The sequence below is a fragment of the Diabrotica virgifera genome, chromosome 5 (genome assembly GCF_917563875.1).
Source record: "Diabrotica virgifera virgifera chromosome 5, PGI_DIABVI_V3a".
NCBI lineage: Eukaryota > Metazoa > Arthropoda > Insecta > Coleoptera > Chrysomelidae > Diabrotica > Diabrotica virgifera.
In genome coordinates this window covers 34,455,789-34,471,910 of record NC_065447.1, presented here as the reverse complement: position 1 = coordinate 34,471,910, position 16,122 = coordinate 34,455,789, and the positions used below count along the sequence as shown (strand labels likewise).

The window sequence follows — 16,122 nt, the reverse complement described above, 5'->3', positions numbered from 1 at the left end:
GATTAAGTCCTAATGTCCTAGATTTAGTCTTTTATTCTGACTACTGTGAAATCTACTACAATTCATTGTATGTGTGGATGAAAAAAGGATTATTGTATTATTGTAAAAAGGTCAGGAAGGTGGGGCATTCAAAGTTCACTGAATCGGAACTGACAAAAAACACCAGACTGTACTGAACAAAATATAATTTATTGATAATGATACAAAGATACATTATTAGCTACATACATAAATAATATACAGGTATTGCGAACTCCCCGACCAGTCAGCGCATGAGCACGCTACTGAGACAATGAGCACGTTGGTCTCTAAATATTGCAATATAAATAATAAGTTACATATAAATTATAATAAAATAACTACATAACATAAACGTGTTGAGAAAAAACACACAAATTAAATAATGATTTAAATAACGATTAAAAAAAATGTTGATTCTTGCATCGGTCATATCGGCAGTGTTCAAAAGTAGTGACAGAAGATTCATTATTTATTTAATTTAAAATTTTGGTATCTGGCCAAATGACATTTATATATTACATTATTCATTTAAAATACATTAAAACAAAAAATTTATCGCTCATCGCAAAGAGACATTATTTTTCTTCTTGTGGTAATGCTTCAAATATTTTTGCAGCACTTATCTGATGAGACCTATTTCTGGTGTTAAGTAGAATCAAAAGGTTCCACATTGTATTTATATAGGCATTATACTGCACACAAACCCTTTCAGAATCCTGTGGTTTCGCTCCATATCCTTCCCGAATCACTTCTCAACTGCTCCACCATTGGTCATTTTCTCCATTTTATAGGATATTACTTCAAATGGCTGACCTTGAACATATGCATCCTTGTCCTGAAAATCTCCTGCTACTTGCATATTCATAAATTTCAACAAATTATTCTTATATTCACGTTCCTCTTCAGAATGAGTGAGGCATTATTAAGTTTTTTGAGCTGTCTCGACAACCCTATTATTGAAACTATTAGAAACCCCCAAATTAATGTTTTAGAAAATCATTGCTGTATAACATATTGCAGTAATGCCTAAAAAAAAGTGTGTTTTTTGAGTTGAGTCTTCCGGATGAGCGATACTGTAATGTGGGAAGATTTTAAGACAACTAAAGGAAGCGTCACTATTCTTATACACTGGCGATACATAGGCACACGATAAGAGGGAACAATAAATGAGAAAAGCAGTAATAAAAATAATAAATAATCCGCGGAATGTAATACGAAAACTCTACGACCGATGACTTGAAAAACTAACCTAACTTACACATTCACATAGTAACATTCGTAAAAAACACACCTTTTTATAAATTTATTATATTTAAAAAAATCACACAATATCAAAATCACTCCGCCATGTTGGCGAGATTAATTGTAACATAAATAAGACACTGTATTTAAATAAAGTCTGAGTTGGAGCCTTTGTCCCGTGACTTGGAAGTTATTTCGTAATTGATGTAACCAAAAATTTCTTCTCAAACATTTTTATAAAATTTTTGACAGCCACAAATCTTTCGTACTGTATAATTAAAACAAAACTTACAAGAAACTAACAACAAAAGCTGGTATTTATATATATAATTATATACGGTATGCTGCCCTATGCCACAATGCTGAACAGATTAGAAAACTTAGCTTTATCGAGAACTTGTTGGTAGGTATAGTGTAAGTAAAAAATATAATAGAAACACTTTAGAGCGAAACATATGAACCCTTCTCTGTTTATCAACCAGTTTTATTTCGGTCTGTGCGAAGCGTTTAGAATTTTAGAAGATTGATCCCATATAAAAAAGGTGGTTCAAACAAATAAGTGTCCTTGAACTGAAAGGTATCTTTGCCCTCTTTTTCTTTGAGAATTTGGAGACTTTCTGGATCTATGCACATCAATCTAATGTTACACTAAAGAGTGAACTCGATCCGGTATATTATGTTGTTGAAAGGGTCCGATATACAGGGTGTCCCCGAAAATAGTGTGTCCCTAACGGTATAGGTAGAATACTAAAGTATTCTTGTTACTCAACAAACAAACAAATTCTTGTTTGTCTGATTTTCAAACATGGGGTGGTATAATTATTTTGCAGGTGTCTGACCTACATTTCTGGTGTCAATAACGTAAGTTACAAAGAGTTCTTGTACAGTGATGCCAGATTATTTAATTTTATGAAATAAAAGTTCGCTTATATGGAGAACAATGTATTTTTTTGGAAACGGTTAACTTTAGAAAAAAAATGCCATAGGACTTTTTTGTTCTTCATTGTGTATTATATCCATACCAAAGGAAGGCACTATTTTCGGGGACACCCTGTAGGTTACGCAATTCTTTATATATCTTATCACATAGGATATGTCCCGATAGCTTAAAGCAAAACTTTATTTAACTAGCTGCTTATACTATGCACATAACCATTGCGCTACAATGCATTTACATTGTAACATGTATGTTTAATATGTTCCATCTCTAATTTGTCCATGTGTGGTTTACTGAGAACATGGAGTCACAGAAACTATAGATGTGAGAATTTATTAGCAATAACTCTTTCACTGAGATCGCCTATCACAAAACGCAATCACTTAAAAGTAGTAATTACAAAATACAAGGCACATTTTAACATTCTAGAAAGAGCTATAGCGTAATATATGGTAAGAAAATAACAAATAAATCCGATAAATGGATTTTAAGCAATGGACTTTTGTACTCGCACAAAAAATTTCCATTAGTGAATATACAAACATATTAGTGAAACCACGTGAAACTTAATTACTAAATTAATGTTTTACAAAGAAATCAACTTATTGGAGGATAATATATTTATAAGCTTTTATTTTATTGGATAAAAAGGATCAAATATTGACCAAAACAATAACATTTTGCCTACAAATATATTATAAAGCTCCAAAACTGGACTAATGACTTATTTTTGCAATGTATAGTCATAAAGCAGCACCCTTATCTATCTTTTTCCTTGAATAACTTTTGATTAAATAATTTTTTAATTCCACTTGCCACCTGGTGCTTAAAACTTTAGAATTGAGCAGTCACCTCACCAATTGGTGACATAGTCATAATGATCAAACAATATCGTTACCCAATGACTAACAAAGACCTACAACTGAATAATGATTATTTTTTTAATTTTTTTCGAATAACCTGGATAACTTTCCCCGAAATTTTCAACGTTTCAACAAAAAATAACTTCCAAGTTCAGAGTTTCATCCACAGTAAATGAAATAAAAAATAGGCATTACAATATCAAATCGCTCAAAGTAAGGATTTGTGTAGTATCTATAAATCTGTTAAAAACTGGCAACCTCTGGTCTTCAACACCAGGGGAATGTAGTTCTGGTTCGCTGCTGAAGAACGATCCCATCGAAGAGGTAGGACTTTGACTCAAACTGCATGGTGGGCTGGGGCTATCCAGGGACAACGATGGACTGAGAGCAGCGGGTCTGGCTGCCCTTGGTGTGACAGAAGATGGCCTATTGCTCAACATTGGAGGCTTTGTGACTTCGTCTTGGTTGTGAACGAAGTGGCAACGGGGTCCATACGGGCAGAAGCCGACCGTGTGGTAGGTGCGGCACAACTCGGTTTTATATTTCGGATGCCTGGCGAGGCTGCGGAGTTCACTCATGCCATGCGCGAACTGGCACTTGTCGCCATATTTACACACGCCGAACTCCTCGAATGGGCGGCACAACTCCGTCTTGTAGCGGGACGTGTTGACTGTGGTGGCTGTGACCGCCGCCGCGGGGGCTGACACTTGTGGCGCGGGGGCGGATTGAGTGCGCTCCAATCGCCGGTGTTGGGTCAGATTGTCCAGGAGTGCTGCTAGTTGGTTCGAGCTAGCCTGGCCAATGGGAGTTGACGCCATTCTGGTTAGTGTGAGACGCATCTGTGTTGATCCGATTGGTATGTGTGAAGTTGTAGTTGAGTCGGGTGTTATACCGTTCTGAAACAAAGAGAAAAACCATTAGTATGCAAGTTTTTTTTTTAAATGTAAAATAAAAACTAGACAATAGAATAGGAAATTTGATAAACTGCACCCTTAAAAGAATAGTGTCTTAAACGGAGTTTTGATTATGTATGTATTGGCATCATTGTTCATTATTTCTTATTTTTTTTTTCATCATTACAATGTAATTTTCACCTTTTTAAATGTCCTCAAGAGAGATGCACAAACAGATAATGTTGTGGACGACATGACAAAATTATACAGTATGTCCCTGTAAGTTGTATCCATATGGAAAACTTTTTTATTATTAATTTTACGAAAAAAAGTTATTCTTTATAAAAAGTTCTGTATGGTCCAAAACCCAAGATTCAACCATCAGATATCAAATTTTATGAATGTTATACGAGGTATGTCAAAAAGTTTGAATTTCACTCAAGAGTAAAGTGTAAAGTAGCTTTATTTTTGACAATACTGAAAATTGCTATTACGAAAAGTTGTTTGGAATTAAAAACTATATTCTAATATGCAATTACATCCTTCTAATTGAAAAAAAAATTGAAAAATTATGGATAACTAACATTATTTTCAGTTAGTTCAATTCTGATAACTCTTTTATTATTAATTTTACGAAAAAAAGTGATTCTTAATAAAAAATTGCTGGATGGTCTAAAAGCTAAAATACAACCATCTTCAAATTTTATCAATTTTATAGGAGGTATGTAAAAAAGATAAATTTAGATCAAAAGGGAAGTACCTCTATAGTTCAGAATATTTCAGAGGGATGTAATTACATACTGAAACATAGTTTTTAATTCTAAATAACTGTTCATAACAATTTTCGATTTTGTGAAAAATAATATTTGAAACTTCATAAAGTTGATAAAAGACATAAGTTGGTTTTATTTTATTTAGGCTTTAGACTATGCAGAACTTTTTATTAGGAATTACTTTTTTTCGTAAAATTAATAATAAAAGAGTTATCTGAATTGAAATAACTGAAAATAATGTTAGTTAATATAGTTGTTAATTCCAAACAACTTTTCATAATAGCAATTTTCAATATTGTGAAAGATGACGCTATTTTACTCTTTGAGTGAAATTCAAACTGTTCGACATCGCTCGTACAATATTCAAAAAATTTTATATTTGATGGTTAAATCATAGGTTTTGGACCATGCAGAGCTTTTTATAAAGAATTAACTTTTTTTCGTAAAATGAATAATAAAAAAGTTTGCCATATGGATACAACTTACAGGGACATACTGTATATAGACGGTGCACAATATCATACTACCAGTAGTTCAAGAAAATGAACTAATACGACTTCCTGGTACCTAAAAAATTTTATATTTGATGGTTAAATCATAGGTTTTGGACCATGCAGAGCTTTTTATGAAGAATAACTGTTTTTCGTAAAATGAATAATAAAAAAGTTTTCCATATGGATACAACTTACAGGGACATACTGTATATAGACGGTGCACAATATCACACTACCAGTAGTTCAAGAAAATGAACTAATAAGACTTCCTGGTATCAAAAAAATTCTACAGCTTTTGGAAAGAATTGTAAGTAAAAAAAAAACATAAAGCGCCATGGAATGACAAAGTAGAAAAGGAAGTTAAAAAAACACGTGTATAAAATGAACTATGAAAACGACAATGACTTTATGTTCAAATAAAAAGACAAAAGACCGAGGAGATAGAGATTCAACTACCCAAACGTTAGAAATTGCATATGCACAACCGCCTGGTTCTCAGCCAAGAAAAGAAAATAGTGCAAGTCAGTGTTTCCCAAATGGTGGGTCGCGACCCGGTACCGGGCCACGAAATTAAAATGCCGGGTCGCCTCGCCTCGCCGTTTCACATGAACATCCTCTTTTACACTGTTGGCTATCAAGTGCGTTGGCTATCAAGAGGGAATATTTAAAAAAAAAAACTTTAATTGAATTAATTGAATTGAAGGAATAAATTTCAATATTCTTAGAACATCCACCAACGACTAGGGAGGTAATATTTCAATTTAAACACAGTTATCATGATGTCAATTTGTTAATCAAGGTAGCCTATCTATGTGATATTTTTGACTTCTTGAACAATTTAAATATGACATTACAAAATAGCAATATAGTACAAGAGAAGGTGGAAGCTGCAACAAAAAAACTTAATTTGTGGACACGTCGCGCGGAAGCAGGAAATTACAAATGATGATAAGCGCTGATGAGATTTCAGCAGCTTTCAAGGAACACCTGCTAAGACTGGAGGCAAATCTAAAGGAATATTTCCCCCTCATCCACAGCAACAAGGCATGGATAAGGAATCCATTTACAATGGACGTAGAATCCGAGACAGGACTTCCGGACTTAGATATTGAGTCAGTAATTGAAATATCGTGTGATAGGACACTCAAAGATATATTTGACAAAATACCACTGATAGATTTTTGGCTGTCTTGCCGCCAGGAGTACCCAGTTTTAGCAGAAAAAGCGATAAAGTTTCAAATTCCCTTATTCAACACTGGTTTTTCTCAAAAATAAATATAGGAACCGTTAGGAAGTCGAACCAGACCTGAGGAGATAATTAACATATTTTCCTCTAAACGTGAAGTTTTTAGTTAACCAGAAATAACTGCACACTTCTCATTACTAAAGTATTTTTATTTTATTTTATTACATTTTTGTTTGAGCTAATGATTCTTCATTAAAATATATAAAACTATAATAAATATTTAAATATGTTTTCTTGTACATACACACCAGGGTATGCAAAAAAAATAGTGGGTCACGAAGGATAAACACAAAATTATCCGGGTCACGGAAAAATAAGTTTGGGAAACGCTGGTGTAAGTAGTAGTTATGCGATGCATGCCATTAACAATGCCACTACGATATTTTGCTGATCTGCTTTCTAAATTTTTCTGATCTGTGTAGAGAGCAAACCGAGAAAGTATTCGGAAAGAAAGATATGGATGAACGCCGGGACTTTACTACGTTGACGTAGTTTACAGATGAGTTTACTTTTCTTACTAAGATAATCTTCAGTAATTTTGCTGTGCATCAAGATTGTAGATTGCAGATTGTAGGATTTTCATTTGCCGTTCATTCTTAGTTTTGAGAAAGTGCAAGTTAGTTTTAATAATAGCACTTAGATGCTCTTTTCAATCGCATAATCCTGTAATTTTGTGTATGATAATAAAAGACTCGATAAAACGCATAACACAATAATAGGACTGGATCCCGCGTATGAAAAAAAAAGTTGATTAATAGCAAGCTGAAAATTTGTTAATAGCTTAAGGGTGTCTAGTCGGATAAACTTTGATATATGGGAACACTGGAACAGGGGCAGTTTTAATTGTGGAACAGGTTAAAAATTTGGAACGGTTACACCACGAAAACGGCACATTTATTTTGTCCTGACAGAACAGACTATCATCTTGCTATTTTTTTTCATACGCGGGATCCAGACCTACAAGTATAAATCTTTGCCTTACTAATTTGGCAAACCAAAAAATACAAACAACAAAGAAAACAAAAACGAGTAAAACATGGCTTTACAGTTTCTTTTTAAAAAGTACTCTTTTACGTCTCTCGAAAGTTTTCCGGTAATCTTTTGCAGTGTAGGAAACACAATTTTATGGTGTCACTGATAATTCATAAATAAACCCGTATCTCGACTTCAGCTTACTCATATCCGCTCTGGGTGTAGTATGGTTTACCTTCTGTTGAGTTCATAGAGCTCAGAACTACTTATTGTAAATACAAGCCAGCCTCGTTATCGGTAATTCTCTGGTAATCTGGTTAAAACGTTAAAAAAAGATCATGCTTCTCTTGAAATATAATCTGAAGATGGTCTATTTCTAATGAAATTAATGCATTTTTGTTTTTTATTTGCACTAAGTCTTTACAGTGTGTATTGATTGTTTTTAAACGCTTTTATTTAGTTCAATAGTTTGCGTCAAATCTTTAGACGTTAATTTGAGTGCGTTTTCTCCAATGCAAATGAATGAAAATTGCAGACATATGCATTCGCGGGAACAATACACGAATAACCAATAAAAATTTTCTTTTTATGTTTATTAATTGTTTAAATAAAAAAAAACTATTTTAATGGAAAACGCTTAAATTCTCTTGTTTTTTACAATGTAAAAACTTGAAACTTTTACGGATTGTAGCTAATGATATGAGCTATACATAATTTCACTTTTTACGTTAATTGTTTACGTTATGCTTCATAAATAAACAATAAAGTTTCAAATTTTTTGCCGATTCCGACTACTTTTTATGTTTGTACATCATATGTTTTATACATATTTTAAGAAACATGACGATATATTTTAATGTTTGGAAAGTGTAAGACTAAAAAGTAAAAAATAAAAAAATATGAAAAAATTTTTTTAAGAAACGCTTTTTTTTAGTTATGAGTGACTAAAATTAAAAATATAAATAAAATCAACTAAAAAGCAAAAAATAAAACAAAATTGAGAAAATCTAACACATTCGTTAAAGAAAAGCGTGGGGCGAAAACCGTTTATTCGATGAAGACGCGCCACGCTTTTCTTTGACGATTTTTGCAATTTGTTTTATTTTTTGCTTTTTAGTTGATTTTTTTATAATATTTTTAATTTTAGTCACTCAAAACTAAAGAAAAGCGTTTCTTAAAAAAAATTTTTTTCATATTTTTTTATTATTATTATTTTTGTCTCTAGTATACAAAACTTGTAAGGGATCTGTTTATCTTAATAAGAGAGTAGCCACCAATTATGTAGAGGTGGAACATGTTCTGATGTGACATTAAAATAGATGAAGTAATAATAAACGAGATCTAGAACTGAAGGAACATTATGTAAAATAAATTTTTTTAAGTGTAGTGCGCGTTGCCCGCTAGTCGAGACAAATAAGATGGCCAAATAACTATTTTTTTTAAGAATGTCCCTTATTTTGTCGAGTCCTTTTGGCGACTTTCTGTCGGAAGATCATGGACCTCTCCTAATTTCTTCCAGTTTAGTGGAAGAAAATAGAGGGCGGGGAGGCATATCAGGCATATGTTCAACTTTGGATGCAGAAGGCTGGATCATGATGAAGATCATTGCGAGTTCAACCACTAAATTATTTAATAGAACCAAGTGGAGAATATTATAAAATTAAATAAAACGGGATAGTTCCCGAAAGTTGGTTTTATACCATCTAGTTAAATAACTTAACGTGAAGTAAAAACACCTTGGTGTAGTTAGTATAAACTTTTGAATGAATTAAAATTTTTAAAAAATCCAAAAGGATTACATTTAAAACGTTTTCGGACTTATCAGTCCATCGTCAGTGAACTTCCTGTCCTTGCAAAACAGCCACAATGCCAAACACTGGTTGGGTTAAATGTTCTAACTACATAGTAAATATAATAAAATAGTTTGACTTAAGTCGATGCCAATGGATTGCTTCCAGCAACATGATGCTCTACCTTTATGACAGACTAAAATTGACGGACTTAACGTGGTTCAATGCAGACGTAATAATAAAAAATATGTAAAGATAGAGCATCATGTTGCTGGAAGTATTTCATTGGCATCGACTTGTCAAACTATTTTATATTTACTATGTACAGGACATTTTTAACACAACCAGTGTTTGGCATTGTGGCTATTTTGCAAGGACAGGTAGTTCACCGATGATGGACTGAGTCTATCATCCGGACTGATGAAGTCCGAAAACGTTCTAAATGTAACCCTTTTGGATTTTAAAAAAATTTTAATTCTTCATTAAAAATTTTATACCAACTACACCAGGGGGTTTTACTTCACGTTAAATTATTATAAAATTCTTATAAAAAAGTCAATAATATTTACGACAATAATGGACATCATTATTATACAAAAAAAACCATACATTATACAAAAAAAGATACATTATGATGACGGTAACCATGACTTAAACCCTAAGGATTATCGTAAGGTCAAAAGAATATCATTGTATGTATTTAAGAGGTACAAACACTTCACAACAATTCATTAATTGACCACGTTGTTGGCTATTTTCGCGGCCAATTGTTGATTTCCTGCCATTTATACTACATGATTTTTGAAATATTGAAGTGGACTTTAGTCCAAAGCAGCACACAGTCAAAGCAACAATACTGATTTAATATGATTACCTATACGGAACATAACGAAATTGTTATCAAGATTATAGGTAAGCTATTTAACCCTTAACCATTGACACGGGTATGTCATACCGCACCGAAAATATATTTTGTTGTAAAACGTGTACGATTACTAGAACACCGCCTGTGTACCTTGTGGTGTGTAATTGTCGCTCTCAACTGCTGCAGTTTTAGTATGGTTTAGTCTTTGAGCTACGTTGACGTAAATTTTTCTTGCGGTATCACGTACCGCATGACAGTGTTTACGTTTCTATAGTCAAAATCAACTATTGTTTCGCTATTAGTATGGCAGCAAGTTCATCCAGTTGTTCTTCTTTCAACTGCTATCAACATTATTTTACTATTTTTTAGTAACCAATACTCAAGGTTTCTTTGTAATTCAGTTTATAAAGGATTTTGTAAGAACCTCCACCAGTTTGTAATATGATGTATGCGTTCACAATTTTCTTGAAAAAAATTGAAGTTTATTTTATTTGGAGCAGTATTTTATTCTACAGCAGTGTTAAGAAGCATGCCGTAGTTGATGTAAAAAACAAATACAGTGATATCAGACAAATTCATATTGAAAAAAAAAAAAAAAGAAAAATAGGCAACGGTATGACATACCGCATGTCATTAGTCCACGTCCTGAAACATTCACGTCAGTAGTTAAGGGTTATCTATGATGTAGATTGTGGAAACAAACTAAATGTCTTAAGGTTGACACCGGTAGATTAGACCGGGCGGCACATAAGCTACTACTTCGATTAGACGCGTCCATCTTCAATGTATCAGCTATGATGTCCCCTGTCAGCTGTCAATTGTTTGTTGAAAACGGTTTTCTTGTGGTAAGTTAAATAGTGTTGTATGTGAGATTAAATCACAATTAATTGTATTGAGAATTACATTTTACGTTAGTACAAATTGGCGTTTTTTTTTTGGATTATTGATGTCTTACAAGGAAACTTTCAAGCATTTAGCTCCATTCAATCGAATGTTCAATATGTACCTACCTAATCAAATCAAATGTCTGTTATAGACTGTGTTTTAACAGTGTAGATAATGAACAAACATATTGGTGAATGGTGATATAATATCGAACACATATTTACTTTACATTTACAAATACAATTTTGATAACGGCCCTGCTTTTGTTGATTAAGAAACTCATACAGCTCAAAAGTTTATCGCACTTCTAGATACCTTTATCAATTGTTTAAAGGACAGCGACAACCACGTGCAAGATATTTAAATACTAGGAATTTAAGGTTTTGGTCACACATAGATGAAAATCTCGAAAGTCAAAAAAAGAAATAGAAAATATGGCCAGTTAATAAAAACAACAAGCTTGTAGACAAAAGTTACATTCTAGTTTTCCGTAATTTCAAAAACTACTATGATTGAAGGCTGTCAAGAGCTGTCACAAAGAAGAAAGATGTTGCTGAATAATGGCCTACCAATAGTCAATGTGAACAATAATAAAAAAATACACATCACACATAATAAAGACAATTCAAAACGGTCAAAATATTGTCTTGTGACAAAGACGAATTGCAGAAGTTCCGGACTTGAAGCATGCTTACTTAAATGGTTTGAGCAGTATCGGAGCCATAGTGGAACACTGTTACAAGAAAAAAAAACGAAATATACGAATCATTGGGGATGGTTAATTTCAGGGCCACTAATAGATGGCTAGAAAAGTTCAAAGGAAGACATGAACTTCCTTTTAAAAAAAGGTTGAAGGCAGATCTTTAAATTTTTGAACCAGAAAAAATCTTCCACTGTGCTGTTCCTTGTATTATTCTTTGTAGTGTGGTAAACAAGTTCGTTAATGTAAAATTGAACAAACAAGAAACAAGCACAGAAGAAAAACGTTTTATTTATTATTGTTTATAGAAATGAAAACGTTTCCCGCTCTGAAGTACATTTTGATTCAAGTGAATATATGCGTCTCATGTATATTTATGTGGCAAGCAAACTTTTGCACGCATATGCGGTTCCCAACGTTAAGGGTTTAAACATAAAATCCTGTTGTCGATTGTATTTTTATGTAATATCCATGTTTATGTATACCTTATCATTTGCTGGTCTTGAAGTTCCACTAGCTTTCGCATATCGTCATATTTTTTGCAGTAAGACGTTATCCAATGTTTATTTGAGTATTATTTCATTCCGGCTAAGTAAAAAAACTTTCAACTTATGTAACATCGGTCATTTCAATTTTTTGCATACCAATAATTTATAAGTGCTGCTACAATTTCCAAATCACATCTGTAAAAACCGCTAATTTTTCTGACAGACTGAGCACTGATATTGTTGCTTTCAATTTCTAAAGATTTACGACAAATTCAATTCTCCCAGTTCTTTATGTTTCTTTTATAATTTACAATAGAGAAAGTATGACGAAGTTCCCATTGACTGATTTCATCTCACTGGTTACATAACTAATGTCGTGGCGTTGTTGCCACGTGAAGAAGTAGCATAATTGAATAAAAAATTTAAATAAGAGTATCATTTTATGGTAATGAATTTTTACATTTCTTCTTTATTCTATTTATATTACATACTTCGATTTTTATGAGTACTTTTTGAAGATTTATATTAGTAACGCTTTTAAAAGTAAAGGAATTATTCATTAAAAGAAAATTAGAAAATTAACTGAATGTTTGGTCCTGAAATTAACCAGAGAATTTAAACTTTAAACGAAGTTTGAATATAAGAAAATTGTCCTGTAGATAGATTTTATCTCGATATGTAACCGTTGATAAAACCTGGATCCACTATTACACACCAGACCAGAATGAATACACGGCTATGTTCAAAAGCGGCTAAGAGTGGCTCAAGTTAGGACTACTGTCCATAATAATCATAACCATCAATAGCTAATTGTGTATTTTGATGACATCGTCCCTACCATTTCCAACTATCGAATGTGAGAAATGTTTTCAGATTCGATACCTTGTCCTCGCACTATAGGCGATACATCTTGTGGCAAATTCTCGTTATTGTAGCTTGATTAGGAGCGCGGGAAATATGCTGTTTAAACTATCGAATATGAACATTTTTCCATTTGGTTGTATAAATATAACTAAAGGTATATTTTGTACAAGGCTAAATGTCGAATGTCACATTCGTTAGTTTGTGTTGTAATTTTTATTCAACAGTTATTCGATTATAATCTGTAAACTGTCGAAAATGCTAAACTGTTGAGAAGAACAAAATGCTGCTCGTGTTTACAATTTGTGCGAATTTTGCTTCAGTATCGCTTCCAAGAAATTCTTGTGAGGCAGTTTATGATTTCATTTTAACGGATTTTCATTATTTGATTATAGTTATTCCGCTATTATACATTCGCTACTTTGAAATATCGGACCGAAACAAATATTTGATTAATACAAAAATCAAAGTAACGAATGTGATTTTTTGAAAAGAAAAAATGATAAGCTGTTTAAATTTGTTATCAATCTAACAAGGATTAAACATTACATACGAAGAATATAAAAAAATTTCCATTTGTCAATGCGCTGATTTAGGGGTCTCTAAAAAAGCGTTATTTTGCTCTCCTGAAAAGTACCACTTTTCACATTCGATAGTTGGAAATGGCAGGGACGACATATTAAAACAGGAACTCTGTGGGAACCGATCCCATGCCCCAAAAATGCAGAGTAAGAAAATGCACCGGTTCACAAAAACATTCGAACAATGGCAAAAATTCATGGAGTTGGGCGTTAAATTGCTTTCTCATCCGGTTTGTTCACCTGATTTGGTCCTGTCCGATTAATGTTACCAAATCTGAATAGATTGCTTAGATAAAAAATTCAGCTCGGACGAGAGATACTTGACGAAACAAACGGCTATTTTGCAGAGCTTCCAGAATCTCATTATTCGGACGACATAAAGAAGTTTGAAAACTCTGGAATTGTTTTATTAACGTAAAAGAGGACTACGTTGAATAAAATAAGAATTTTTTGTAATTACTTATCATACTACCTATTAAGAACAGCTTATCTACTGTTGTGCCAGTCGTGTGAGGGTATAGTTTTTGGTTACTTTAAAAATAAATAGTAAAACAAATTATCCATTTCACCTTTGTTCGTGATGTATAACATTGCCTGACAATACTTTATAACATTAACAATATTTAAATGGTAACATTTTTACATACATTGCCTTCTATTTATAATTGTTATCAGTGATGAGTAGTAAATGTTACATTTTCCTTGTTAGCGATTCGGAAAATGCTGGTATTGTAAATTCCGAACAACATTAAAACCATCAGGGTAAAAGATAAAAAGCACTCAAAACAGCTGATAAATGGAGATGTATGGGTTATATTGTTTATGTTTATTGTAAATAATTTATAATTTTACCGACACTGACAAAAGTAAATGATCATAAACTCGAAATGCCGCCAATATCAGTTACAAAGAAACTAATGGATTAAAGAGTCATAAAAGTGATAAATGAATATCAAATCGAAAACTATCATCATTCAGTAAAGTAAATAAAAATATTTCGTGATTCCAACAGACAAACAGAAACTCTTCTCGTGAATTGGTGTCCCATAATGCTGGCTAGTTTTACCCTTTTCCAACAGAGTTAATTAAAACCATGCCAAAGCAATCACAAAATATAGTGGTCCTAACCTTTCCTACCCTTTGAGCCACTCTTTGCCACTTCGGAGCACTACCGTGCGTTCATTCTGGTCTGGTGTGTAGTAGTGGAACCAGGTTTTATCAACGGTTACCCATCGAGATCAGAAGTCATCTGCAGGATAATTTTCGTATATTCAAACTTCGTTTAAAATGTGACTAGTGAACGCTACTCATTCTTGTGGCCTCACGCACAATCTGGTTAATTCACGCACCTGAACTTAACATAGCTAAAACCATTTCATTGACTTTCTATCACATTTTCCGGTGTAACTGCATATTGGCCCATCCAATTACCAATATACCGCAAGATATTTTCGGCAAGATAACAGTATCATCCGCATATCTGCTAATGTTGTTAAGGGAACTCTATTTACCCTTATTCCAGCTGGTTCCCGCTAAACTAAAGAGCTTTTTAAACGCTTTTCTTTACTTCTATAGTTTGCATCAAATCTTTAGACGTTAATTTGACTGACTTTTCTTCAATTAAATGAATGAAAATTTGCAGACATGCATTCGCGGGAACAATACACGAATAGTCAATAAAAAAATGTATGTTTATTAATTGTTTAAATAAAAGAAACTATTTTAATGGAAAATGCTAAATTCTCTTGTTTTTTACAATGTAGAAACTTGAAACTTTTACCTTTTGCAGCTAATGATATGAACTATTAATAATCTCCACTTTTTACGTTAATTGTTTACGTTATGCTTCATAGATAAACAATAAAGTTTCAAATTTTGAACCCTCATATATTTGTTTATATATAAATCGGCGTTTATCGTGTCAAATTTCAATACGATACGAAACAAAACTTCAACCAAAACCAAATTACTAAAAATTTGCAGACATATGCATTCGCGGGAACAATACACGAATAGTCAATAAAAAATTTTTTTGTTTATTAAAATTGTTTAAATAAAAAACTATTTTAACGGAAAATGCTTCAATTCTCTTGCTTTTTACAATGAAGAAACTTATAACTTTTACAGATTATAGCTAATTATATGAACTATACATACTTTCTCACTTTTTCCGTTAATTGTTTACGTTATGCTTCATACATAAACAATAAAGTTTCAAATTTTTTGCCGATTCCGACTACTTTTTATGTTTGTACATCATCTGTTTTATACATATTTTAATAAACATGACGATATATTTTAATGTTTGAAAAGTGTAAGACTAAAAAGTAAAAAAATAAAAAAATATGAAAAAAATATTTTTAAGAAACGCTTTTCTTTAGTTACGAGTGACTAAAATTAAACAAAAAAATCAACTAAAAAGCAAAAAAATAAAAAAATTGAAAAAATCCACATACGCGCCACGTATGATGAAGACGCGCCACGCTTTTCTTTGACGAATTTTGCTTTTTA

The 16,122-nt window shown here is 32.4% G+C and overlaps 1 protein-coding gene across 7 annotated transcripts in view; it reads right to left on the bottom strand.

The window, feature by feature from the left end:
- Nucleotides 1-168: 168 nt before the first annotated feature.
- The window catches only part of LOC126885664 (protein TIS11), a 234,259-nt gene continuing 218,305 nt past the window's right edge, over nt 169-16,122 (bottom strand). For all 7 annotated transcript variants that reach the window (XM_050652359.1, XM_050652355.1, XM_050652356.1 and 4 more), the window contains one exon: nt 169-3,959. In XM_050652359.1, coding sequence (XP_050508316.1) covers nt 3,255-3,959 — 705 coding nt within the window. In that variant the 3' untranslated portion in view covers nt 169-3,254. The remainder of the gene's footprint in view (nt 3,960-16,122) is intronic.